Source organism: Amphichorda felina (assembly GCF_050947745.1).
Source record: "Amphichorda felina strain 45539 chromosome Unknown scaffold_9, whole genome shotgun sequence".
Taxonomy (NCBI): Eukaryota; Fungi; Ascomycota; class Sordariomycetes; order Hypocreales; family Bionectriaceae; genus Amphichorda; species Amphichorda felina.
In genome coordinates this window covers 2,041,285-2,065,557 of record NW_028145041.1, presented here as the reverse complement: position 1 = coordinate 2,065,557, position 24,273 = coordinate 2,041,285, and the positions used below count along the sequence as shown (strand labels likewise).

The following is a 24,273-nucleotide window of genomic DNA, read 5'->3' as shown; positions in this document are numbered from 1 at the left end:
ATCTCTTCAAATATTTGATGAAAACTGTTTGAAAAATATAGGAAATCAAAGGCCGAGGGCTGGGTGCTGTAGGACGCAATCTCTCAGTTTATAAATTCGTACAAAGCCCCATGTTTCTTGAACTTGAGAATAGAATTGGCAATCGAGCTTCACGAAGCCTACGGCCCCTTCCCCCTCCAGTCATGGTACAGATGAGACGTCAAAACCACTCCTGGGACCAATACAGTACATTTAAAAGGGCCTAGGATGTGCCTCATTTTGATACTGAGCGGAGTCGTACGCCTATTCTGCGACATGGCCGACTCTCTAGTGAGTGACGTCCGTTGCGGTTGGTGAGATGGCGGTTGTCTCCACATACCCCAGACATATGTGATGACACTGCGCCTATTCAACCTTAATGTTGCTTCTCAGCCTTGTCAATCCTGTTTTAGGACCAGGAACAAGTGTACGCTAGAGTGTGCAACCAGGTTACATCGACAAGGGCGTCTTCGGCCACCCACTAGCACCACATCACGAACCAAGGCCAAGTCGACCAACCACCATGACCACAAGCCACTTGTCCCCAAGTTATTTACTCGATTTGCCCGGAATATCGAATTGTTTATCCAGGACAACATCCATTAGCCGAAGCAGATTCCTGCGCAGCCATGCTCCTACGAGGCAGCAGATGCTATTGTAAAATCTACCGCGCTCAAGGTATTGCTCTTTTACATATCATATCTGGGGAGAATGACCCAAAATGAGGTCCGGGGAAAATCCATCAATAGGCTGGTCGACATAACCACTTGTGTCTAGGCATAGGTACCACACCATCAAGGATCTCTCAGATCTGGCCAAGATCTTGGCTCCTCGGAAGGAGAGAGCTGGGTATGCGGCTACTTTCCCGGAGGTAGTATTGCACCACGCCGTCAACGAGTGAGTCATCCTGACCGAGCCCTGGACAATCATTCTCATCGAGGCGTTCAGCACAGCATCGGCCAAATGATGGGGGCCGCGGCAAAACCTATCACCGATGACTAGCGCGGCCTCGGGTAGACGAGCGAGGAGCTCATAACAAACCTTGGGAGGGCCGAGGAGTGCATCAAGGCGGTGTGGCATCTGGGTAAGAAATCGAACTTGTCGAGAAAGAGGACGGAGATCTTGTCGGTAGCACTGAGCAAGTTACGTTTATACCTAGGTAGGGGTTATTGGGGGCTAGCTGACTATACGCAAGAGCCCTATTCGTTAGCCTGTCACGGGGTGGAAGTTTTGTTTTTGGCCATTTCTGCTCATGTTTCTCCCCTACCATGTACGGAGTATGGGGAATTGTTTCACCCAGATGGAGAGCCGCTTACCGCCGGTTCATTGGGTCCCGTCCAGCCCGAGCCCACATAGTTCTGTAACGTTTGTGACGCCGCGCGTCACCATCGGAACAGACGTGAGAGCAGGGTTCGTATTCGTAAAAGTGTTGACGATGGTCCTGACCTAATGGACACCAAACGGTCTCGGTCGCGTCTACACCAATAACAAGACCCAATTCAAGGCCTTAGCACCGCCTACTACTTGCCACGATGAGACGGTAGCAGAGCTTAGCAAATGGCGAGACAAACCACCGTGATCGGCACCTGTTTCTGGTGATGCGTCCCGTGGCTCAATCCGTGGCGCAGGTGCTCGCGGCCACCACGCCAGTCGGACCTGCAAGCTCCGGCAACATCTCCAAGATTCGAACGAGCAAGCTCCCAAAATAGACTAACGCCAGCCGTTGCAGCCAACCAGGGCGGCCGCCAAGCCGGCCCAAGCCACAGAAATGACCTCATGAGGGTAACGCCATGGTCCGTGCGCTTCCAAGATCACAATTTGCTGGACAGGAGCCAGGAGCATTGGGCCAGGTCACAAAACTTGATGCGATCGGGCAGGAAGCGTGAAGCTGTCGGGGGAAAAGGGAAGGGACTCCCACGGGTCGACCGACCCCGGATCTTTGTCCCTCCTTCACATCTACTCCCCTCGATCTCCGATTTCCTCTTGTTTCGTTTCAGTACTCGGGACTCCTTGGATCAGTTCTAGCAGGCGCTTCGTTGTCGCACTCAGCATCCGCCCCAATACTTTGGGCTCACCACCCCTTTACCATAATTGGCGTGCAATAACCCCCGCTGCGGCCCGCTCTCCAACGAATCGACGACATTACGACTACCCTGCAAACGAAGATCGAGTAATCCGCCGCCATGAATTTCGGAAGCTTTGGCAAGCTGTCAATCGTCTACGGCGTTCTGGCGCTGTTTCTCATCATCGAGCTCGGCTTGACTGGCTATAGTAAGATCGTTACCTTCCACCTTCGTAGAGCTTCTCTAACTCTTGCGTTGCAGTCGTTGACCAGACTGATGACTGGTGGGGAGGGGCGCCCTCCCAGTTCGCCTTTATGCTCTTCACCACCATCTGGTCGATACTCGTTCTCGTCTATATCGCCCTAACCCCCGTCTTCCTACCGAGCCTGCATATAACCGTTGTTGCCCTCGGCCTGATTACTCTCACGGCCCTCTTCTGGTTCGCCGGCTCGATCGCCATGGCCGTTCTCGTCGGCGTCCCCCACTGCCACGGCAGCAACTACTGCCAGAGCGCCCAGGCTGGCGTGGCGTTTGGCTTCTTCAACTGGATCATCTTCACCGCGCTCGCGGTCTTCGAGGGTATGGGCTTTCTGCGCGGAGGCAGTGCGCACGCCGATGTGCGCTCCAAGCCCGGGCAGCCGTACGCCGGCGCTTAGGACTCGGCGGACGACGACTGCTGGGCTATGAACGCAGGAGGCGAGCAGCGCCAGCCGAGAGATGACAACGCAGTCGCCGAAGTGCGGCGTTGAGTGGGGCAGAGAGATCGAAGTCGCGCAAGCAGATACCCTTTGTTGTTTGAGGAAACAGTACGGCATGACGACAGGATATGGAGGAAATTATGTATACGAGCATGAGGAACGGGGAGACTTTGTACGAGTGACTAATACCCATATTGTTAACTACTTATAATGAGATGATTTTTCTACTAGACGGCTGGCCAGCCCCCGCTCCAGCTCAGAGTGTTCCATCCGAACTGGTAGTCGCCATCTCCCAAGCCAATGTTTGTGTTGGCATAGTGGTAATACAAGACGGTACCATAGTTGGGGTCTGTCAAGATACCCTGTCCACCAGGACCAAACACGGAACCGTGGCTGCCGAGGACAAGCGTGCCGCCATTGCCATCCACACAGCTCACACCGTTACGGTCAACGTACGGGCCGCCAACGCCCTGGGACCGGCAGGCATAGATCTTGTACTCCTCGCCCGGCGCCGGGTAGTTGGTGTCGTACCCGCAGCAGATACCCGAGCTGAAGAAGAGGTAGTAGTAGCCCTGACGGTAGTGGACGAACGGACCCTCGAGGGCATGTTCGCCGGTGGAATTAAAGGCAATGTTGAAGGGAGTACCCGCCGAGGTGGTGGCGTCGGAGGACATGGGCACTTGGAAGATGTCGGTCCAAAAGGAGCCAAAGGTTAGGGAGTAGGCACCCGAGGAGGCATCCTGGATGAGGTTGCCGTCAATGGCGTTATAGGCGGAGCCAGCGGACGAGGAGACGCCAGTGCTACCGTGGTCGGTCCAGGAGCCGGCCTCCATGGTGGGCGAGGTGGCGTATCCGATGGCGGAATCTTGGACACCAAAGCTAGAGACGGTGTAGTACAGGATGTAAGTGTCGCCGACGAGATGCACGTCGGGGGCCTGGGAATCTTGTCAGCTTATCCGGGCATACAATGTTCATGCTTTCTGAGAGAGGGGGGTTTCACTCACCCATAGGTCGTCATTTCCCTCAAGAGGGATACTACTACCGCCAGGAATAGCGGCTCCCTGGTACTCCCATGGCCCGGTCAGATCACCAGCCTTCCAGATGCCGATGAGGCTGCCAGTCTCGAAGCGGAAGTAGACGCCATCGCTAGCTCGACGGATGACACTCGGGTCATGAGACCAGCACTGACCGCTGCAGGCGCCCGGGTCAGCCTGGGCAAAAGCGCTGGCAGCAAAGACAACCGCGCTGAGGAGGGTAGTGAGGAATTTCATGACGGTGTAAGTGGCTCAGAGGAAGACGACTCTGCACTTGCCATGTAAAGATCATGAACCGCTCGGGAGCATCCCCCGATGTTTATAGCATTGACAACAACACCAAGAAACTCAACCTCGGGACAATATCAAAAAGCCAGCTCCCACAAAACTTCCGTTTCAGCATCATGGACAATGTCATGCCGGCATTGGTGTTGGCGTTTGCGGAGAAGCCACGGGCGGCACCGATTGGCGGAAATTGGGACATCTCAGACAGCCAAGAAGAGCGCTGTAGAAGCGCACCTGTCTTGTGAGGGAGAAATAGATTAGGCGAATGCCAGCGGCAGTCCAGAATCCGTCAATGGGCCGCATCCTAAGCGGGCCTATGTAGTGCCTGGACTGAAATGCCCGATGAGTGCTTGGGTCCACGTGGGCAGCAGTTAAGTGAGTGAAAGTACGGAGTAAAGCTGGAGGGGTTGGGCCGGAATTGTTGATCCAGGGGTCTCGGTCTGGGGGATCGACGTCGGCGCCCGTCGATCCTACCATAGACCCGGCGCAATGAGCCACGTAGATTAGCTGATGTATACTACTGCCGTGACTGATACTGCCGAGATGTGCTGTATCCATTAGTTCAATATCGTTGCACAGCTAGTTCAATCACCAGAACTAGCCAGCTAACAAACGCCTACCCTAGAATACCCGAGTCCTCCCGTAGGTATATGCATATTCTTGGAAATTTTAAGAAGATAAAATTCGGCTAGCCTATAATTATAGGAACTGATGAATATTCGTGCTGATTTTGCGAAGCTGAGGGTGCGAGTATTTGAATACGAATAAAAAACTGGAGATGTGTTGTACTACTTTTGGTGTGATGGAAGCCATCTTCATATCTAAGTGGTATATATTACAACTATCATCCTGGCGTAACTAATTCTCAGGAACCCTATTTGACTTCTCTTCTCAATGAGATCTATTCAAGGGGGAAAAGCCATCACCACCACGTTTTTTTTCAACTCCTTACCATGTTTTTGACGTCGTCGCTGGCCTTGGTTTCGTCGACTAAGTGATTGCTGCAGTAGTTCCGAGACAGGCTGTCTTCCCTCGTCGGTTTGTGGCATCGGAGAATAGATTGAGCTTCATATTTCTCCTCGCACTGTTTGAATTCACCCTTGGTACTGCACCCGCATGTGTACACGTAGTATATTTGTTTGCACATGGTTGCTAGGTGGATCATCCGTAGAGCTGATGGACTTCTGGGTTGATGAACGTCATAAGCCAACAGACACCTGGTGAGATGAATAAGTACCACGGGTTGAGCGATCAATTTGGTCTGCTTCCTAAGAGGATTAGTTCTCTGGTGACCGCCATCATGTGGGATAGGATCCTTACCACCTTGTGGCCTAGAGCCGCGAAAGACCTGCCCGACGGCTGATTGGTAGGGGCGAGGGGGGTTTATCAGCTACTTCAGCCTTGCGCCAAGTGTGTTTAGGAGAGAAGACGTGGGACGCAAGTCCCGCACCCCAAACAGAGCTATTTGTACGTGCATCTAGGTCTGCTGGTGCGGGGTGGAAGGCTCATGTTGGCCGAAACTGGGCAACCGACCACAACATCTCCCACCCCCTGACGATTCAACCATCTACAATTGATGAAGGGCTGCCGTTGCCACCATATTTATCCGTGGATATTGAATAGTCCCGGTCCTCTTAAGGCTGCACTGAGCAAAATAAGCCGTTTCACTCAATTAACTTGAGACTGAGATGTTGGCGCCTTTTTTGCAGTCATTTGTCGAGTACCTTGGTGAGAAATTATATTCGAAGGTAGTATGGTGGTCCCCAGTCAGCAGAGCGTTGGAGGTAGCCGAGGGGAGATGATATTGTCTACTAATAGGGACAAAGGCGCAATATCTTACAATTAGGTATACATACTTCTTCGGACTCCTCCGACGTCTTGCATAGAGGGGAAGTTAAAGTAGAGGGAATTCTATCCAAACTTATATAAAATATTCTTAGAAGGAAGAGATTTCTCGATCACCAATGATTCGACTATGTTTATAATTGACTGGGCTTCAGTCAATTTCACTTCACATGACGCTGACCCTCACGTTCACAGGAGTACAGGCCACAGAAAGATCATAATACTCCAGCCAGCGGCGACTCGATCACAAAAGTAATCAAATAAAAGTGTAAGTTATATGGTTGCAATCCCTGCAGCTATTGAATATAGTCTATAGAAGAGCGCGCGAATGCTTAACCGTGCGAGTATCTTCCTAGAGGCGCGAATGCTCAAACGAGTGTTGGAAAAAATCGCCTTCCGACCCGACATTGTGCAATGGCATCATACGTACTGGCAATAGCTATGGAACTCGCCGGTTGCTCGTTCCCCCGCTGGAGGTTTGGGGAGGAACAGGAGGGCATATGTGCAAGTTTTTCCAATGCAGTTGGGGTCACTGGATTTGGCTAGAACAACACTCTTACAATCTTCAATCAATTGATGGTACTACCTTCTATTATCATCACCTCTTTCCTGGCCCTCCTGGTCGCATTTTATAAGGTGCACACGGTAGTGCCCGGAGGTCTGGTGGAACCCCCCGAGACCCCTGACTCGTGCCTGGCCTCAATTGGCCTCGAGGGATCTCAATATTGGCCTCTGCGACATGACGATATGACGATGTGGCTGCACGCTGCAAGCTTATCAGTCGGTAGCAGGCTTGGGCTTCGGGAGCGAATCACCACGCTGCCCTGAACAACCAGCAGCGCTCTGGAAGCTTCATAAGGCTGGTGATGGCCTTAATGGGTGTGCCATTGAGCCGACTCGAGTGTCGACTGCGCACTTGAAAAGGAAGGACATCACTTATTGAAGACGCAGATTCCCCTGATCGCCCGCCGCCGACTCCCATTGTCCACATTCCACGAGGTCTGTCCCGGCTGGTGGCGGTGGAGTGGGGTTAATGGGCGCGCACCAGGGGCCGTAATTTGATCGATAACGGCTGCGTTGCGACACATTGTCTTTGACAACTCGCCGTGGTGCGTGGATAGACGACAGGGATTCCCACCCTGGCCCGTGGAGCATGCTGTTCGGCCATGACAGAGGCCATTTGTGTCATATCTTGCGACCGCCTATCTCCCTCTTGTGGCGGCCAAGAGCGAGCACCTCGCAAGTCGCAACTGGATGAGGAACGGTCGCAACGGATCCCAAGCCCCAATCTCCGATATGAGTCCAACGCTACCTTACAATGTGCACCACTCAGCACCTTCTGGTCGACGGCTTATTCTGTGTCGCCGTTCGCCGCCGTACCCCGTCTCCAGGGTTAAAGATAAGGGATGTGGAAGTGAGACACTCAATACCCGACCTCAGGGCTGACCCCAATCCAGCTTCTCAGATGCCCTCATCACTGGCCCAGCGCGGGACTTGGCTGTCCAGGTTGGGGTGAAGACAGGGAAACCTGGGAGATCGAAGACGAGGCCACCCACGCTGGGGGTAATCTTCCATATTTGAATCCCAGCGATCGCTGTCATCCCGCGCGTCTGGGGAAGTACCGCAGAGCCAAAATCCTTCTCTGCCGACTCTGAATCCCTGTCAACCCTGTCTGATAGGCGGTTCAGAGTTGACCCCCAAGATAACGGATAAAGCAAAGGGCCCTGGTGACATGACTGCAGCTTATTGTGATCGTAGACACTGGCGCCATGAACAGATGAAGCGCCGCCATGACTCGAGTTTTGTAACAAGATACCTCCCTCTGATTTCACTCCCCTCACCCCAGCCAGGCACGCCGTTCTTGAATACCCGTTCCTTATTGCCGTTGAGCCGTTGAGCTCGTGATATTTGGCGCCTTTGTGCTAGGTGCGGACGACGTTGTTCAAGACGAGGACAACGGACCCTCCCACAAAATTATGAGGTTGCCTATAACTTAGTGGCCTTCCTGGAATCGTCAATCACATGTTTGAAGATCCAACATCTCCATTGCCAGTTTCCACTTTCAGGCCTCTCGGCGTGCTCCGGTCCCTGACGGCTGTCACCTTGACCCCCACGGCTCACCACCACCACACACTTTCCCCAGGCCTTATCGGGAGGCAACCTTGGGCAATTCAACTTACACTGTCCTCCAAAAGGACTAGCCGCCTTGACAAAGGCCGTCATTGAAGCGGGGGGTCCCATCACAATTCGCCTTTATTTCCATATACGCAACGCGTTGGACGTCAACGCCGAGACACGACCTCGTCCCATCTCCGGAGCCAGCTGAATTGGTATATGATATTACTTCAACGACGACGCATACTAGCCCACGCATTAAACCGTCGACATGTCGGCGAGAAGCGCGTCTGCGCGCAAAAAGGTCACCGACGTTCACAACAAGGGCAAGAAATCTGACCAGTCCCGCTCGCGAAGCCGCCCCCCGCGCCTCGTAACCGATTACCACTACGAGCACCATCCTTACCAAGTTGGCGCGTACGTAGGAGGGTATGGCGGAGGGTATGGCGGAGGGTATGGCGGAGGGTATGGCGGAGGGTACGGTGCTGGCGCCGTCCATGTTCCTTACGGCATGAGACCCCCGATGTCACCTGGACCGCACAGCGTTAGCGGGCACAGCAACGGGAGTGGCAGCCACAGCGAAGCGGACTTTGTCGACGGCACGGGTATTGAGAAGAGCGGGCTGCGGAGCATGATGGACAAGAAGAGCGATGGGGTGAGGAGGGGACTGGCCAAGACTTTTACGTTCAACAAGAAGAAGGAGACAAAAGATTCCGACATTGCCAGCGGGCCTGGCCGGCCGGGAACCCAGACAACGATGCGACAGGAGTCGGCTGTCTTGGACCTCGACGGGTATGGCTTCGACCATTACCCCCAGCATGCCTCGCGTATGGATGCGCGACCCTCAACGCAACCATTTCACCACCACGAGGCATATCCAATCAGCCCACTGGAGCCATCAGATATGAGGCTGCCGGGTCCTCCGCCAAGCTCCACACTTCCTCCCGTCCCACAGAGTGTTGGCCCTCCTATAAGGCGTTTCGCCGGCGGTAGTCGCCCCTCGAGCCGATGGAACAAGTTGCGCAAAGACCCGGAGCTGTGGGATCCCAACGGTGACGTGCTCGTGTATCTAGGTCACAAGGAGCACGGTGAGCCGCCGAGCCTGCGCGTCTCATCGCACATCATCGAGGCGACCCGGAACCGATACCTTGTGGCGTTACTCCGACACAGCTTTGTCGACGCTCCGGAGGAACTTCCATCTCCTCGTCACTCTCCTGGGGCATATTGGGGACAGCTAACGCCACCTGTCTCGGAGACGGGAGAGATATCGGATAGTGAGATTTCCTACGAGATGAGATTCCCCCCGCCGCCAAACTGCAGTCGGGCGGACATATTACGCCATCAGATGACGACCCGGAACGTCTTTGCCGTCATCTACCGCGCATCCCTCGTTGGGCTCTCCCTCTACCAAGCGCTGTCCGACCTCCACGCCCGCATGGAGAAGTACCGCGCCCCCACAGAACCCGACGTCGCCTCCCAGATCACCCGGTACATGGAAGCAAGGGGGCTAGATGACCCTCGCGGAGATGTCGATTCTTCTGTCTCGCTCCTCGCGTGGACGGAGCGGCCGGGCGTGCAGTGGGCTTCGGGCTGGCGCGAGGCCTTCCTACACTGTGCAGGTATGCACACGAGTAGGCTGGAGCGGTGCGCCGACTGGCGGCATGTGGCATCTCTGACGAAGGCACTGGTGGAGCGCTCGTGGCTTGAGATGAGACTCCGTGTGCAGTCGGCCGAGGAGCGGCTGGCCGAATTCTCGTACGGGGACATGTGGTCTGGGTCGTTTGCTCCTCTCTCAACATCTAACTCATCGAGCGGTAGCTCGTCGGTAGGATCGGCGCGAGCGGCGGCGGACCGCTTCCGGAACTTCCTCATCAGCTACTACGGGCAGACCTACGGGTCGTGGCCACCAACAGTTAGGGATAGCCATCCGGATGATGATGGTGAAGAGGAGCAGATGTGGCTGACGCGAAGGGTGGCGAGGGCACTCCAGCATGACTTTGCCGCTCTGTACGACTACCTCGTGGATAGGGATATTGTATGGGATGTCTCGGAGGCGAGGGCTGGACGCAAGTGGATGATGGCCTCTAAGGGAGGGGACCGGAGGTTCGAGGCCGATGTGTACGGCATGCCCATGACGGACGTGCTCATCGAATTCGACAACCGTACACGACTCCCTCATATCCCGCACCCTCACCCGCTTCTCCCGGAATCGATACCCGTGCAGACTGCAGCCAACACCGGCGGCGGCGGAATGTTCAGGTCATCGTCCCAGCCGCAGAGACACGCCGGAAGGGAGCGCAGAGTGGCGCTGGCTTATACGCAGAGCACCAACATCGATGCCCTGGGAAGCTCGTACTCGCCTAGTCCTCTTGTGGATGCGTTTGTGCGGTTCGAGAAGTGCGACTTTGTGGCCGAGGTCGACCCGCAGATGGCGCGAAGGGGACGATGGGTGCTCATCTATGGCATACTGCAGACACTGGCTGGGATAGCAGTGGACGCGCCGGGGATCAGGTATAGCGACAATGTCGGGTACCATCTCAGCGCAAGGCTCAAGAAGCCGTCTTGGTGTCGCGAGAGGGGCATGTTTGTGGATGTGAAGCATGAGATGTCGCATTGCTGGGTGGCGCCACAGACCTGGGACGAACAAGAGAGAGAAGGCGTGGAAGAACAGGATAAGTTCCCACAAGAAGTATTGCTTCCAAGTCCTCGGCTCCAGTTTGGAGCACGGTCTCCGACACGGTTAGATGGGGCGAGCGTCCATGTGGGCGCGAAAATTAGACAAGGGGCGTACGCGTACCGCAGGAGTGCGCAAGACCCCGTGCTGCTCGACCTACCATCCCAACACGGGGACTTAAACTCACCAACGAGGCTATCATCACCCAGTATGACCAGCCTACGCTCATTCCTGTCCACAGACGACCAGAGGGGAACGAAGAACTGGGCGGTTAGGGGGCATGAGGTGCACAGCGAGACGCCAATACGCAGCCCCCGTATGAGTCCCATCATTAGGGACTTTGACGAGGAACCATGAGACTTGATGTTATTTTTTTGGCTTGAAAATTTCCATGTTGATGTGAATAGAAGTATGACTTTATGTAGACATCTAATGCGGTGGAAAGACTCATCAAGACTATTTGTACTATCTATACAGTTACTTTATCTCTACGTTAAAGTGACTAGGCAATTTCATACATTTTTATGACATCTGTTCTTTTCTCACCGGCAGTTTTCATGTCAGCCTTTGTTGTTTGGTCCCATGACGTTCTCTAGACCGAGGCTCGAGATGCCAATCTAGTTAGTTGGGAGGTTTATTATCTTCATGGTGAGATATTATTTTAAGTCTCTCGTTGCCCGTCATGTCCTACACTCATATCATCAGGGCATCCATTCGCACCTAAAACAATTTCTTCCACCTAGTTTCCGGTATTCGCATTCCACACTAATATTACATCCGAAGAAGACTGTAATTTGATCCCAATATACTCTGCTAAACCTAGACTAAAATCCCGACACCGCGCTTTCCAGAAGTCTCGGGGGTAAAGTTAATATCCGACTCCATGATACTGATCTCCTTGACGACATCTAATAGTAAGGCCTCCGTGAACCTCTGAATACTATCATTAGTCTGTCAGCGCTGCGAAGAGTAATTTATATTAGGCGAAACAGGAGGGTCTTGACAAACGCCCTACCACGAGTTTCTAGTGGAAGTCCCGGAAGCATCAACAGATAGTCTGTCTTCTTGGTGTCAATGCTCAACTTGGTTGGAAGAGGCTGTGAGTCTTGCCGGTTGATATACCATTTCTGACTATCTGGGGTATTGATGGACAGACGCATCTCTCTTCCCCAGCGATTAATCGTCACTCTCTGAACCTCGATCATTGTCATCATCCTAACTATCGTCATTATATACAGGAGTAGAACTAGTAGGATAGTAAGAGATATCTAGGGGGAAGTAGGGGTTGTATATAGGGACGGCCATGCCCCTGGTAATCTTCAGCTCATACCATCTATACTATACCCTAGCGATCTTGACGAGCCTTTCAATGAATGCAGATGCTTAGGGTGTCCAGATCTGCACCATGATGTAATAGTAGTTGAATAACCTCTAGATGGCCTGCAGCCGAGGCAGCTTGAAGCGCATTGCCGTAATGGCCGCCCTGGGAACTGACATCAGCACCCCTATTTATTAGTAGTTGCACGATCTCACGATGACCTTCAGCTGAGGCAGCGTGAAGGGCACCATCGTAACAGCCGCTTTGGGCGTTGAAGTCCGCACCCCTTTCTAGTAGTAGTTCTACAACCTCTTGGTGTCCTTTAGCTGAGGCAGCTTGAAGAGCGTTGCCGTAAAGGCCGCCCTGAGCGTTTATATTCGCACCCGCATCTGATAATAGCTTTACGATGTCTAGATAACCTCTAGCTGAGGCAGCTTGAAGAGCGTTATCGTAACGGCCCCCCTCCACGTTGACATCCGCGCCTCTATTTAGTAGTAGCTGTACGATGCCTAGATAACCTCTAGATGAGGAAGCTTGGAGAGCGTTAATATAACGACCGGCTTGGGTATTGGGATTGGCCCCATGGTCTAGAAGTAGTCGTACAACCTCTACATGACCTCCCTTTGAGGCTGACTGGAGAGTAGAATTGGAAGCTCCCCGGGTCAGAGAATTAGGGCCAGCACCTTTCTCCTCCAGCAGTCCCCGGACAGCTTCCAGATTGCCTTTCTCTGAGGCAAGATCCAGTAGGTCTTTATTGGCATCCACAGAGTGGCTGCCGACCCAGACTTTGGGGCTGGGCTCTTTCTCAAGCGGCGGCGTGTCCGCTGAAACTTCTTGAAAAGGGAGGTTGTTCATATATTCTGTGCGTTCGGTGTGTGTGGATGAGTCCATCCAATACTGGATAGTATCGTTGTCACTCAGCGCGGTTTTTCGTAGTACTTCCTCCAATCTCTTTTGGAATCCATAGATGCCCGTAACTGATGGTATGGGCTGGCTGAGATCGCGGATAATGTTGTAATTGTCTGAGTTGATGTCTGGAAAAGGATGCAGTTCCTCCGCTGTAAAGTCACTAGCAACTGAGTGTTGGCGTCCTCGGTCCTTTACGACTTGATGGCTGTCAGATGACTGACCAGACACTAGGGCGTCGAACTCCCGGTCGGCTATGTCTGGAAGAGAATACAGTGCCAGTTTCTCCAGATGGTATCTAACATGTTCCTGCATGGTAGCAACGTCGGGGGTTTCCGGCCATAAAGTCGAGTGGGATCTGAGCAGTCTTCATATGTACAGTGATATGGCTGAAGATCGTGGATTTGATGCATTCCGTTCGGGGGTTAACCTAGAGTCCAGCTCTGTTGCATTATGGATGAGAAGCTTACCTCCATTTTTCTTTAATAAGATAACTCGCGGGGTATAAAATCCCACAGTAACCGCATGGGAAATATTTACCTTCAGGGAGGTGACTTGGAGGGTCTGGCCAAACGACTCTTTCTCCTTCAGGGCTAACCGTCGTAGATACTCGACTGTGAGTAGAGATCTCAGACATAAAGTCTTCTGGCCTTTGGATGTCGAAGTCTATCATTTCGGTTGCCTAGGTCGCCATGGAAAGTGACGGAACTGCGTTCCTAGTAGCACTTTTTGGCGCCCGTGGCTGTATTTCTGATGTATTGCACTCTTTTGCAACCACTCGTAGGGGAATTTCCGCATTATCCTGTGGTTCATGACCAAGAGCTAATTTTGCTGTATATAAGAGATGCGCGAGATCTCAATCTGTTCCTGTTTTCTCCTGTACTCTTCCCGCTGGATTTCCGGGATATGTTTATACAGCTGTTGAATCGGTCGCTGGAGACGACTCCGGGGGTTCCGGATCCTTACTGCCAGTCTGTATAGCGAGTCTAGTCTTGTGGAAACACTCTCCAGTATGAATTTGGCTTCTTGAAAGGATCCTGCGCTGCTCAGTGAGGAAAGCGAGCCTTCGTCGGAAGACATGGAGGAAGTGTCGCTAGGACCTGTTTGGTTCGCCCAACGAGCCTCGATGTCTAGCTCTAATGGCAATCGGTCACCAAAGGCAATCGAAGACACTTGTCGAGTTAGATAAGTTGTGATCTGATTATCACCGTGTACTACTACAATTCTCCAGATGCTCCTTCAGCTCGTTCATTAGATCCGCCAGGGAGTCCCCAACGACTGGGGCGTCTCGAACCCTATAGTCGAGAGATGCGTGCCCAACAGCATTTAAGCCAAGGCTGCTAGCCCATAATCTGAATCGCTCATCCTCAGCTTATACTCGACGCTCAGATAGAAGGTCGCCATCTTCGTTCGAATTCCAAGTCCCCTTAGCCAAGCGATTAAATGTGTTGAGTATGCTGCGGCCGAGCGACTGGAGTTTCGGCTGGGTCTTGTGCAGGTACACCGACTTCCTCGAAATTCTGGAATACTACCAAAAATATCTAAGGAGGTTGCCTCTAAACTCAGGCACACCATGCGGCCAGAGAACGCAAGTTTCTATACTCCTATATGACATTAGTGTATCTTCAATTTTACTACTAAGAATCTTTCTCTAGGCAGCAAAAGATGACCTAGTTGCCATCATCACTGCCAGCAGATCTATGAATCTGAAACTGGACTTAAAGGGACGTGTCAAGTTTACAATGGATAGGGCCAGCCTACAGGCACTAGTCAATGACCTCAACACAGAACGATATTCTCTTGGGAAGCTCATTAAGAGGGTAAAATCAACGCGAAAATGGGAGACAAAGGAGCCTAAAAACGCCTCAATCGCAATGGCTCTAAACTTTTCAAAAGCTAGAGAGAGTGCTGAGCTACTGTACCGAGCGGCTTGCAAGTGCTGGGAATGTACTCGACACCCACTGCACAATGTCATGATGCGATTCGACCATAGGATTTCAACGTATCCGAAACGAGCCGCAAAATCTTTGCCCGTGACCTTCGGCCTCTGCTTTCCAATTGAAGAGGCTGTACTTCACGAGATTGAAGTGGCTGCAAGTACTGTCCAGCCGCTACCAACAAAGACTGTTGTCAAGTTCCAACCAAGGTCTGTGCGCTTAACCTGATACCAAGTGAGCTACTCTGGGGAGGAAGTTGTAGTAGGAACTAACACGAAGCTAGACCTAGCAATAAATACACGCTAGGGATTCCTGGAGTTACAGTCTCAGAGGCCTGTAATGAGTCTCAGGCGACCGCTCAGACCCAAGTCAAAGGTATCTGCGACGACGCTCAAAAAGCACGACACCGAGGGCAAATCCTCACTCTGCAACTCACATCAGATGTATTAGAGCTTTCTCAGGAGGAGAAAAGGCCCCAAGCGTCATACAACGCGTCCAAATCTCTGACTGACTTCCTATCAGACACCGCACAGGATGAAGACGCTCGAATGCAACCTGTGACACGGACAATTCTAGCCCTGAATATTGTGTCTTCTGTTCTCCAGCTCCGACCAACGGTGTGGTGCCAGAAACCTTGGGACAGTAAATCAATCAAGTTCCTGACCAAGGTAGTTGAGGATACATATTTACCGCTCTATACTCCGTATGTGGAACAAGACGTCGACGCTTTAATATTCCAAAATCACACACACTCGTCCGATCTCAACACACAAGCGGCCAAGACAACAATGCTCGAACTAGCTATCCTCCTTCTAGAGATCACGCATCATAAATCTATTGAAGCTTGGGCGTCCGAAACGAAGGAGGGAGACACGATAACTTACCAAGACCGGATGCATGTAGCCACGCGCTGGCTAGAGCAGAGTGAATATGAAGGGAGTTTACTTCCTGATTATATTCAAGCTATTGAGGAATGTCTTGTCCTTTGCGCTAGGAGCAAGATTTCCTGGGATAATAAGTTTCAGAGTGTGTACCGTGAGAACATCATCAAACCATTGCAAGAACTTGCCCGTGGCTGCATACCTTAAGATGGGAATTCATGTTGCGCAGATGGTATATTTATGCATGCATGCCCTAGGGAAATATTGGGGAGACAGAGGCATTTGGGAGGTTATTATGTGTCACGCATATTAATACTCAAAATACACCATGGGTTTCGATTGATCTTTGTTATTTATATGTGCGCGAAACACAGATATTGATATCTCTGTCCCGATCTCTTCGTTGTGCTCAAACTTGTTCCTTAGAGTATCAAGTCCTTTTTTTTGGGCTCCTGCTGTGAGGTTGAGAACATAAACCAGAGTGATATCCCCACAAACATATAGAGAACACTATAGGAAGACTTGCTGAAGAAGAACAGGAGATTCACTGGTGAATTAGTAAACTATAGTGGCAAAATCTAGCTAGCTGCGAAGGCTTTTCTTCGATTAGCGACTATGGTGGTAATCACCAGTAAGGCAGCAATTATGATAGTCATATAATGAGACACAAAGGTATAATGTTTATTCCTGTAGGTTCTTATTGCTCAATATCTTGGATCTGACATATTGTTTGGTAGTGATCCTTGGTCAGGTTCCGCAGAGATCCCTTAAGGAGAAATATAGGAGACTAGATGAGAGCAAAACCAGAACCCGTATTCAGGGCATCTCGTAATAAAATAATCAACCGTAGACCTTGGCTTCCAGCTATTTGATTGACTTGAACATGGACAAAGGTTGGTGGCAGGGATGCACTGTTGCAAGTGGCCCAGGTGCCTACGTACCGTGGATCTCACTCATGATCTCGCATTGGTTATTTATTGATCATTGGGCTCACATCGTTACAAGGGTCTCAGATTAGACCTACGATGCTATATTTTAACAATTTCTGCTTGTTGAGATTTATCAGAATGTATTATAGACTCGTGTTCGGCCGGATTGGAGGACAGCTTTACCTCATGTATTGCGTTGGTCACATCCCTTACGAAGGTCCCCTTGTCATCATTTTACCTAAGCCGGGATGACAGGGAGTTCTACATAGCACATCTCCCCAGCCCCTCATCTAAGCGCGGGGCCAATGCCTGAAACAGGGTTGAAGACGCTCAAAACAGCAGGTTAGAATAAGAGTACCTCCCAAGTCCCCACATGCTGCTCAGACCATTGCTGCTCCTGCAACGCTGATCATGTTCCCTTTTTACCAGCAAGATTTTCATATCCTCACATAACATCAGTCAATTGTGTGGTATGCCCGCTGCCACACAAACTAGCAACTTCATACTCTCTACCTCCGTGTAGCGCCATGTCCTGGGTCGAGGAATTCGATCTTCACCCATGGGGATGGGAGAATGACCCCGAGGTGGAGGAGAGAAGGCTCTCTACGTTCGACTACCTGTCATCAATGAGCTATACCAACACGGCCCTTTTCTTCAAGGTAGAGGATTCAAAGAAGGCGTCTGTGTCCAAATCATCCCCCACTGGCTCGGAAGCTTGGCTAACTGCTCTATTAGCGAAGCAGTGTCGGTGCTTAAACAAGGCGTGGCACGGGCTATCAGCCAGGTGAGACAGTATGTTGGCACGATTGAGAAGGGTGCAGATGGCCACCACTCCATCGTCAGGAGGAAAGGCGACACTGTCAAATTTGTCGTCAACCATCTTGACTTCCCCGGGAGCACATTTCCATCTCTGGATGAGATCGGAAGAGCGGGCTTTGGTTCCGATATTCTCGGCGACATCAACGCCATCAGCAACCAGCCCATGACGTTCGGCATGAAGCCCGAGGCTCACCCTGACAACAGCCCAGCAATCTCATCATACAGGGTGAACTTGATCCCCGGAGGCTTCATATTCAACCAGCAAACCCATCATTATGCCAACGGCGTCCAGGGCTTTGCCGGATTCATGGAGCAGCTGGCAGAGAACTGTTATGCTATAGCCCATGGGACCGAGTTCCCTTCCTTTGACCCGAGGTGCCTCGACCGCAGCCTCTTCACCTCACTGGGTTTTGAGAAGGCCGACGACACGAGCTCGGAGCCGCCACAGGCACCATCCAAAGCTCAGCTACACGCACCTCCTGCGCCATATGACGGCCGGCCGCAGAACATGGCGCTGCAGTCGCTGCTCTTCCACCTGCCCAAGAGCAAGGCCGCGCGCCTGAAAGCCGTTGTCTCGCCCGGCGACGGCACCTGGATCTCGACGTACAACGCCGTGTGCGCCCTCATCTGGCGCGTCTTCTCCCGGATCCGCGAGCCCGTCTACAAGCCCGGCCTGTCCTACAAGCCCATCTTCGGCACGGGCGTCAGCATCACCAAGAAGTTCACCGACCCCCCGATGCCGCCCCGGATGCAGGGCAACCTGCAGTTCGACATCACGTCGGCCACGGCGGCGCTCCCGCAGCTGACGGTGGGCGAGATCGTCAAGGACGCGCCCCTGTCCCAGCTCGCAAGCTACACCCGGCAGCTGACCGAGGGCGTGACGATGGACATGCTGGCGGCGAGGCTGCAGAAGGTGGCGCACATGCGCAACAAGCAGGAGCTGTCCATCGAGGTGGCGGCCTTCCCGCTCATGGCGCTGTACATCACCGACTGGCGGGGCTGCGCGCTGTGCGAGCACGACTACGGCTTTGGGCGCGCCGTGGGATACCGCCACCTGTTCGGCATGGTGCCGCCCGGGCACTGCATCGTCTACCCGCCGCGCAGGGGGCCCCGTGGCGACGACGAGGGCATGGAGCTGCAGGTGACGTTTGAGGAGGAGCTGGTACCGCAGCTGCTCGGCGATCCGGAGTGGAGCGAGTATTTCGAGTTCAGGGGGGTGGATCTGTGGGAGGAGGGAAGCGCGAGGAGGCACCGGGCTAAGCTGTGAGGTGAGGGAATGAGAGAAGACCCCCCTGGCGAGAGGAGGTCGCTTGGGGGGGGGGGGGGGAGAATCAAATTAGGAAGGCCAGTGTCCTGTCCCCTTGTCGTCGATGCGATCTGGTGTCTTGTGATTGTGGTCGTGCGTGCTGATGCTCCGGAAACCGGACCCCGGAGTCAGGAATCCGTATACTGGTGGTACATTGGGCTAATGCGGCGCCAATTATTTTGGTCGTACTAATTCGACAGGCAGAGAGGGTCTATCAAGAAGGCCAAGAGAGAGCAGGATTATCAAGCCGGCCAAGAGAAAAGGATAAGCTAGCCAAGAGCGGGGAAACATGCATGCAAAGCCGACTGTGCGGGCGCCTGTTGCATGTCTTAGTCTTACATACATGGTATTAGTAGACTCGGGAGTCGGGGCGAGCGGCAGTAGCACGATTCAAGGATGTCGATTATCCAGCACCGCGAGTCTTCAACGTCGGGCGTTAAGTCGAATAAGGCTGCTGGCAGAGAGCTCTCGCTGAGAGAAGATGCCACCCAGCACACTAAGTATAAACCCGCAGATTCTCCACATCGCCTGCATGTCAATACTCCGTACCGTTATATCTACCAGGGTCCGAAGTGGTGTGAGGGAAGGTCCTGGGACGAAGCAACAGGGCTTGACAGCTTGATACGAGTGCGATTATGTATGGGCCCCCATCGACGATTACATGTACATTCACAAGAAAGGAAAACCCACTGGGTTGGAATTTGAATGTGGGTAAATACCGATAGCCTATCTCTTGTCGGTGGCTCCATCGACCTTCCATGCCCTATCGCTGCGTACCTAATAATGGATCAATTGGGTTAGGTATGCCAATGCTGACTGCATCCATAGCCCTTCGATGCGCCTTCGCTGCATACATGAAGGTTTCAAGGTTTGCAACTGCTGACACAATGGATCAATTGGGCAAGGGTATGGGGATGACTGCGTCTATATTTCTTCTATGCATGGTCGCTGCATAATGGATCAATTAGGTATGCTGACGGCTTGCATCCTTCTTCCATGCCTCATAGCTGCATATCTACTCCTGAGGACACAGTTGCACAACAGGTCACTTGAGCTGACTGTGCGTCCCACGGCCTCAGGGGCCCTTGCAATGATGCGACGGATAGCACGGACGGTCCGCTCCCCCCATGGCTGGCCAGGACAGTCTGGCCCGCCCCCCCCTGGGGATGTGTGTCTCCCTGGGGATGTGTGTCTCCCTGGGGATGTGTGTGTCCCACTTGGGCCATCGCCAGACTCCTCGCTCGTCATGCCTCTCGCAGCTTCACAAACACCTCGAGCGGCGGCCGCATCCAGGTGACATAGCCCTTCTGGTCCATCCAGCCCCGCGCCCCCTCGCCCAGGCGCATGTCGAACTTCATCAGGAAGCGGCCAAGGATCAGGCGCCCCTCGGCGTAGGCCAGGTTCTTGCCGATGCAGTTGCGTGGGCCCATGCTGAACGGCTGCAGCACGTCGCGCCGGTCGTCGGGGAAGGTCTCCGGGTGGAGGAAGCGCTCCGGGAGGAACTCCTCTGGCCGGGAGAAGTTGAGTGTGGAGTGGTACGCGGCGTAGTGGTTGACGGTGACGGACATCTGTCAATCAACTGTCAGTATCGGCACAGCCAAGGAGCGTATGGGCATGCCGTGGCTGGGCATGGGGCATTGCACTTACACCACCTGGTACCCACTGGCCATCGATGATGGCTCCCTCTTTGGGGACCTGGCGTGGGAATCCTGGCACAGCCGGCGAGTAGCAGCGCAGGGTCTCCTCGAGAACTGCCGCAAGATAAGGGAGATGGCTCGTATTCTCAATGGTCAGCTCGCTCTCGCTCTCAAACGCCTCGGTCAACTCGTCCACCAGCTTCTTCAATACGTGTGGGTGCAGGCAGAGGAGGTAGGCCGCCCCCGACAGCAGCGTCGCTGTCGTCTCACTGCCGGCCTGGATCAGCGTGGCCGAGTTGCTCAGCATCTCGCCAAATGTGAAGCCCTTGCCGGGCGGCTGACGCAGGATGTGCTCCATAAAGTCGGGACGGTAGGCGTCGTTGTCCATGCGGCGCTTGACCTTTTCCGTGGTGAGCTTGAGATGCTCGTTGGCCCCCTTGATGGCGTCGTTGGACAGAAAGGCATTGACAATCTTGCGCGCGTACCAACCCACCAGGGGCGCGTGCTGGACGACGCGGATTCGCATCGTGGCCTCCTCGATCTGGTTCAGTGCGAGGAGCCAGTCATTGTTCCCATCCTCGAGACAGCCAAATGACTCGCCAAAGGCGAGGTCTCCGATGATATCAAAGGTGACCCAGTTGAACCACTGGACCATGTCGACGGCCTTCTCGCCATGCTCGCACGCCCGGGTCAGGCCGTTGACGAACAGATCCACGTACCGCTGGATCAGGGGTTCCTGCTCGCGCAGGCTCCTCGCAGAGAAGCCAGGGGAGTAGAGACGTCGGTACCGTGCGTGGTCCTCATAGTTGCCGTTGACGATGGACGGGGCGTTGGGGTTGCGGACGTAGAACTCGGGGTCCTTGATCATCTCCAGCTCACGCGTCTTCTTGTGGGCGTAGATGTCCCTCCATGCCTGGGGCGAGATGTAGGAGAGGTTATTGGGCGAAATTCGTACCACGGGGCCGTACTGGTCGTGGAGGGCCTTGACAATGCGATGGTGGTGGCCTGACCACATGCCCGCCAAGTAGGGTATCTTACTCGCCGCCCGGTGTCGAGGGCCAGGGTATGCCGATAAGGGATGGAACCAGACATTGTAGACGGAGCGTGTTACAAAGTAGATCACAGCCTGTGTCTTGGATCAATATTGCCCTGGTGTCAGTAGGTGAGGGACTCACAAGAAGAACAGCGCTAAAGGCTATGCTGGGCGAAAGGATCTTGAGCTGAGTCCAAGTCGACGTCAAGTCGACGAGGCGGAAATTGGCCCAGTCAGACATTTTGAGGTCTGGCAGTACTCTCCTGCTGCCACAAAGAGACGGCTGAATGAGTCCCGTCGTAGGATTTCATACAGAGGTACTCATACAGGGAGAAGGCATCCCAGTCGCGCTCAAGTGTTTTGTAACATCCTTTAATCAAATCGTTTGGTGCGTATGCAATGCACAGAAGCGTGTCCAGAGTCCTGTCGTCTGACAGCTCTCCACATTGAATCCAACCTACCCCGCTGATACGAACTCACTGCAAGGTCTCCTGCTGCTAGTATTACTGCGCATGTATTGGAAATCCTACGTGGAGCAGACTGTCTGCCCCCAGGGCCGGAGTTTGACCGCCCTCTTAGTAACTGCAGTGTGTTTGAGGCTCCCCTTGTAGTTTGAAACTAGTAACACAAGACTGCAAAGGCCCTAAGACACATGTTTCCGTTTTCACGTGAATGGACATGGTTTTGCTCTTTGGTGGCCGTCGTCCTTCAGGTTGGTCCTGTTGTGAGGATGTCTGGTCCACAAGTTCACAGTCCTCCCCCCACTACGAGATATGTACTATAGTATCCATATCCGCACTGCAGATATGTGGCTCTGCTGCAGGATCTAAACCCTGCATCTCACACCCACCCACAGATAACTCAATCCAAGCCATCCGTGACCCAGCTGATAGAGCCCTCCTTGGCACCTTGTTCCATGGATGGGACAGTCTGACAGATCCTCCACGCACCCCACATGCGGGTAGATCCTCCAACCTCCGGCCTCCAGGAACTTTGTCGCGCGACCCGCATTTACCAACTACATGCGAGTTGAGAACGACGAGCGAGTTGCTCCATGACGATAAAGGCAGTTCAGTACATGCTGCATAATACTAGCTGCTAGCTCAAAAACGCCTCGAGGTACGTATTATCTCTGTAAGCTACCTACCTACCTAGTCAGGTAATTCTTGAGCAACTACGTGACGATGCTGAGCGGAACCTGTCTTGTGCATCAAGTATTACACGTAGTCTCACGGCGGGCGTAATAGTGCTTCCAAGTCCACGATGCGCCAATCAACTCTGTTTGCCAATGCGGCCATGTGACTAACTACAGCTCCTGCTCTCTTATCCTGACAGACCGTTTTACGTGCGGGCGCCGTCGAGCCATCAAGGCAGCCACATGGGGAAATGCATTGGCGCTGTGCCGTGGAGGTCCATGGGATCCGCATAGCCCGACACATGGCCGTCGAGCTTCGGCCGGCGCGTGAAGACGACCAGCATGTCCCTCGTCGCCGGCTGCGACTCGTCCGTCTGGTGCACCGACGTGACGCTGTGCTTGTACTCGTGGTCCACAAACATGAGCGTGTCCAGGAAGTGCCGGTGGTGCACCCGGCCCCTGATCAGGGTCGGGTTGGTCTCCCACGTCTGCACCCCCGTCGTCTCCTGGTTGTCGTGCATGAAGGTGACGGCGCTGTCCGGCCGCATGTTGTGGCTGCCCAGGAAGACGGTCATGGTGTGGTCGGACCCGTCCGAGTGGACGCCCTCGAGCGCCGGCTCGCCAAAGATGCCCTGGTTGCGCGCCGTGTGCGTGCGAGCGTTGAACATGATGCAGACCCACAAGGGGGACGAGTAGTCCAGCTTGTCCCGCGGTGTCACTGGCACGCCCTGGAACACGAGCGCCTTGAACACCATCAGAGCCTGCACCACCGTGTTGCCCTGCATGTCAGGCGGCGCCTCGTCAAAGGTCCGGGGCACGCCAGAGTCGTGGCGCTTGTAGTCCTCCTGCACCGTCAGGACGTAGGGTTGTGACGCGAGCCTGCGTATGCTGCGTGTCTCGGGGTCGATGCAGTACCGCCCATATGTCACGGACCGGTAGTCGAGGGTAGGATCCGGCCCCGTGAGGTCGCTAATCTGCTGCACCGACTCAAAATCCTCCTCTCGTGCGCCAAGGCCCGACAGGATGGGAATCATGTCTTTGCCTTGCACAAAGATGTACCTGTCTCGCAAGTAGGACGCGCGCAGAGCCATGATTTTGGCAATGGCCTCGTAGAACTTCGTGTCATACCGGCGCTCTAGGACATTGAGAATGTGAGGGACTCGCTGAGGCTGTCTGTGGTGGCCGTTCATGGCACCTTTGTGGCCGTTGGCGCCGTTGACGCCGTTGATCCTGTTGACGCCATCGACTCCGTTCATGTTCATATGAGGCATCTTCTGGTGTCGTGATGCACTGATGATGATGGGTTGATGATTCAGATTAAGAACTTGGTTAACACGCAATGTGGAGATATGGTTATGGCCTCAGTCTTCTTATACAAGGGAGCATGGACAACCATGCGCCGGATGCTCGCCAGTCCAGTCCACAGGGCTTGGCTCAGGCTCCCAGCTGTGGGTGGTGCTTCTATCCCCAGTTGGTTGGTTCGATTCCTCTCTCTCCTCGCCGATCGGTGAGTAGGTAACATGGTCCTGGTTGACTAACACGGTCCTAGTCAAGTAACATTTACATACGAGTAGTCCCCGTCGAGCACTCCACCCCCTGCAGGTCTCGTAAGTTCACACACAGACTAGCCAATAAATCAT

The 24,273-nt window shown here is 53.5% G+C and overlaps 6 protein-coding genes across 6 annotated transcripts; 3 read left to right on the top strand and 3 right to left on the bottom strand.

Moving 5' to 3' along the window:
- Positions 1-2,201: 2,201 nt before the first annotated feature.
- On the top strand, positions 2,202-2,737 carry ACO1O0_009215 (MARVEL domain-containing protein; the record flags this gene model as incomplete). Its single annotated transcript, XM_083198566.1, has 2 exons — positions 2,202-2,289; positions 2,343-2,737. 2 exons carry the CDS (start codon positions 2,202-2,204, stop codon positions 2,735-2,737), a joined length of 483 nt encoding a protein of 160 aa, XP_083046301.1.
- A 269-nt stretch (positions 2,738-3,006) lies between these two features.
- On the bottom strand, positions 3,007-4,050 carry ACO1O0_009214 (uncharacterized protein; the record flags this gene model as incomplete). The annotated part of the gene is made up of 2 exons (XM_083198565.1): positions 3,007-3,714; positions 3,784-4,050. The coding sequence occupies 2 exons, from the start codon at positions 4,048-4,050 to the stop codon at positions 3,007-3,009; spliced, it is 975 nt and encodes a 324-aa protein (XP_083046300.1).
- Positions 4,051-8,329: 4,279 nt separating this feature from the next.
- ACO1O0_009213 (uncharacterized protein) lies at positions 8,330-11,089 on the top strand (the record flags this gene model as incomplete). The annotated part of the gene is made up of 2 exons (XM_083198564.1): positions 8,330-8,475; positions 8,602-11,089. 2 exons carry the CDS (start codon positions 8,330-8,332, stop codon positions 11,087-11,089), a joined length of 2,634 nt encoding a protein of 877 aa, XP_083046299.1.
- Positions 11,090-17,230: 6,141 nt separating this feature from the next.
- On the top strand, positions 17,231-18,789 carry ACO1O0_009212 (uncharacterized protein; the record flags this gene model as incomplete). The annotated part of the gene is made up of 2 exons (XM_083198563.1): positions 17,231-17,382; positions 17,439-18,789. The coding sequence occupies 2 exons, from the start codon at positions 17,231-17,233 to the stop codon at positions 18,787-18,789; spliced, it is 1,503 nt and encodes a 500-aa protein (XP_083046298.1).
- A 1,283-nt stretch (positions 18,790-20,072) lies between these two features.
- On the bottom strand, positions 20,073-21,739 carry ACO1O0_009211 (cytochrome P450; the record flags this gene model as incomplete). Its single annotated transcript, XM_083198562.1, has 3 exons — positions 20,073-20,396; positions 20,476-21,591; positions 21,641-21,739. 3 exons carry the CDS (start codon positions 21,737-21,739, stop codon positions 20,073-20,075), a joined length of 1,539 nt encoding a protein of 512 aa, XP_083046297.1.
- Positions 21,740-22,863: 1,124 nt separating this feature from the next.
- Positions 22,864-23,895, bottom strand: ACO1O0_009210 (2OG-Fe dioxygenase family protein; the record flags this gene model as incomplete). The annotated part of the gene is made up of 1 exon (XM_083198561.1): positions 22,864-23,895. One exon carries the CDS (start codon positions 23,893-23,895, stop codon positions 22,864-22,866), a length of 1,032 nt encoding a protein of 343 aa, XP_083046296.1.
- Between the last annotated feature and the right edge of the window lie 378 nt (positions 23,896-24,273).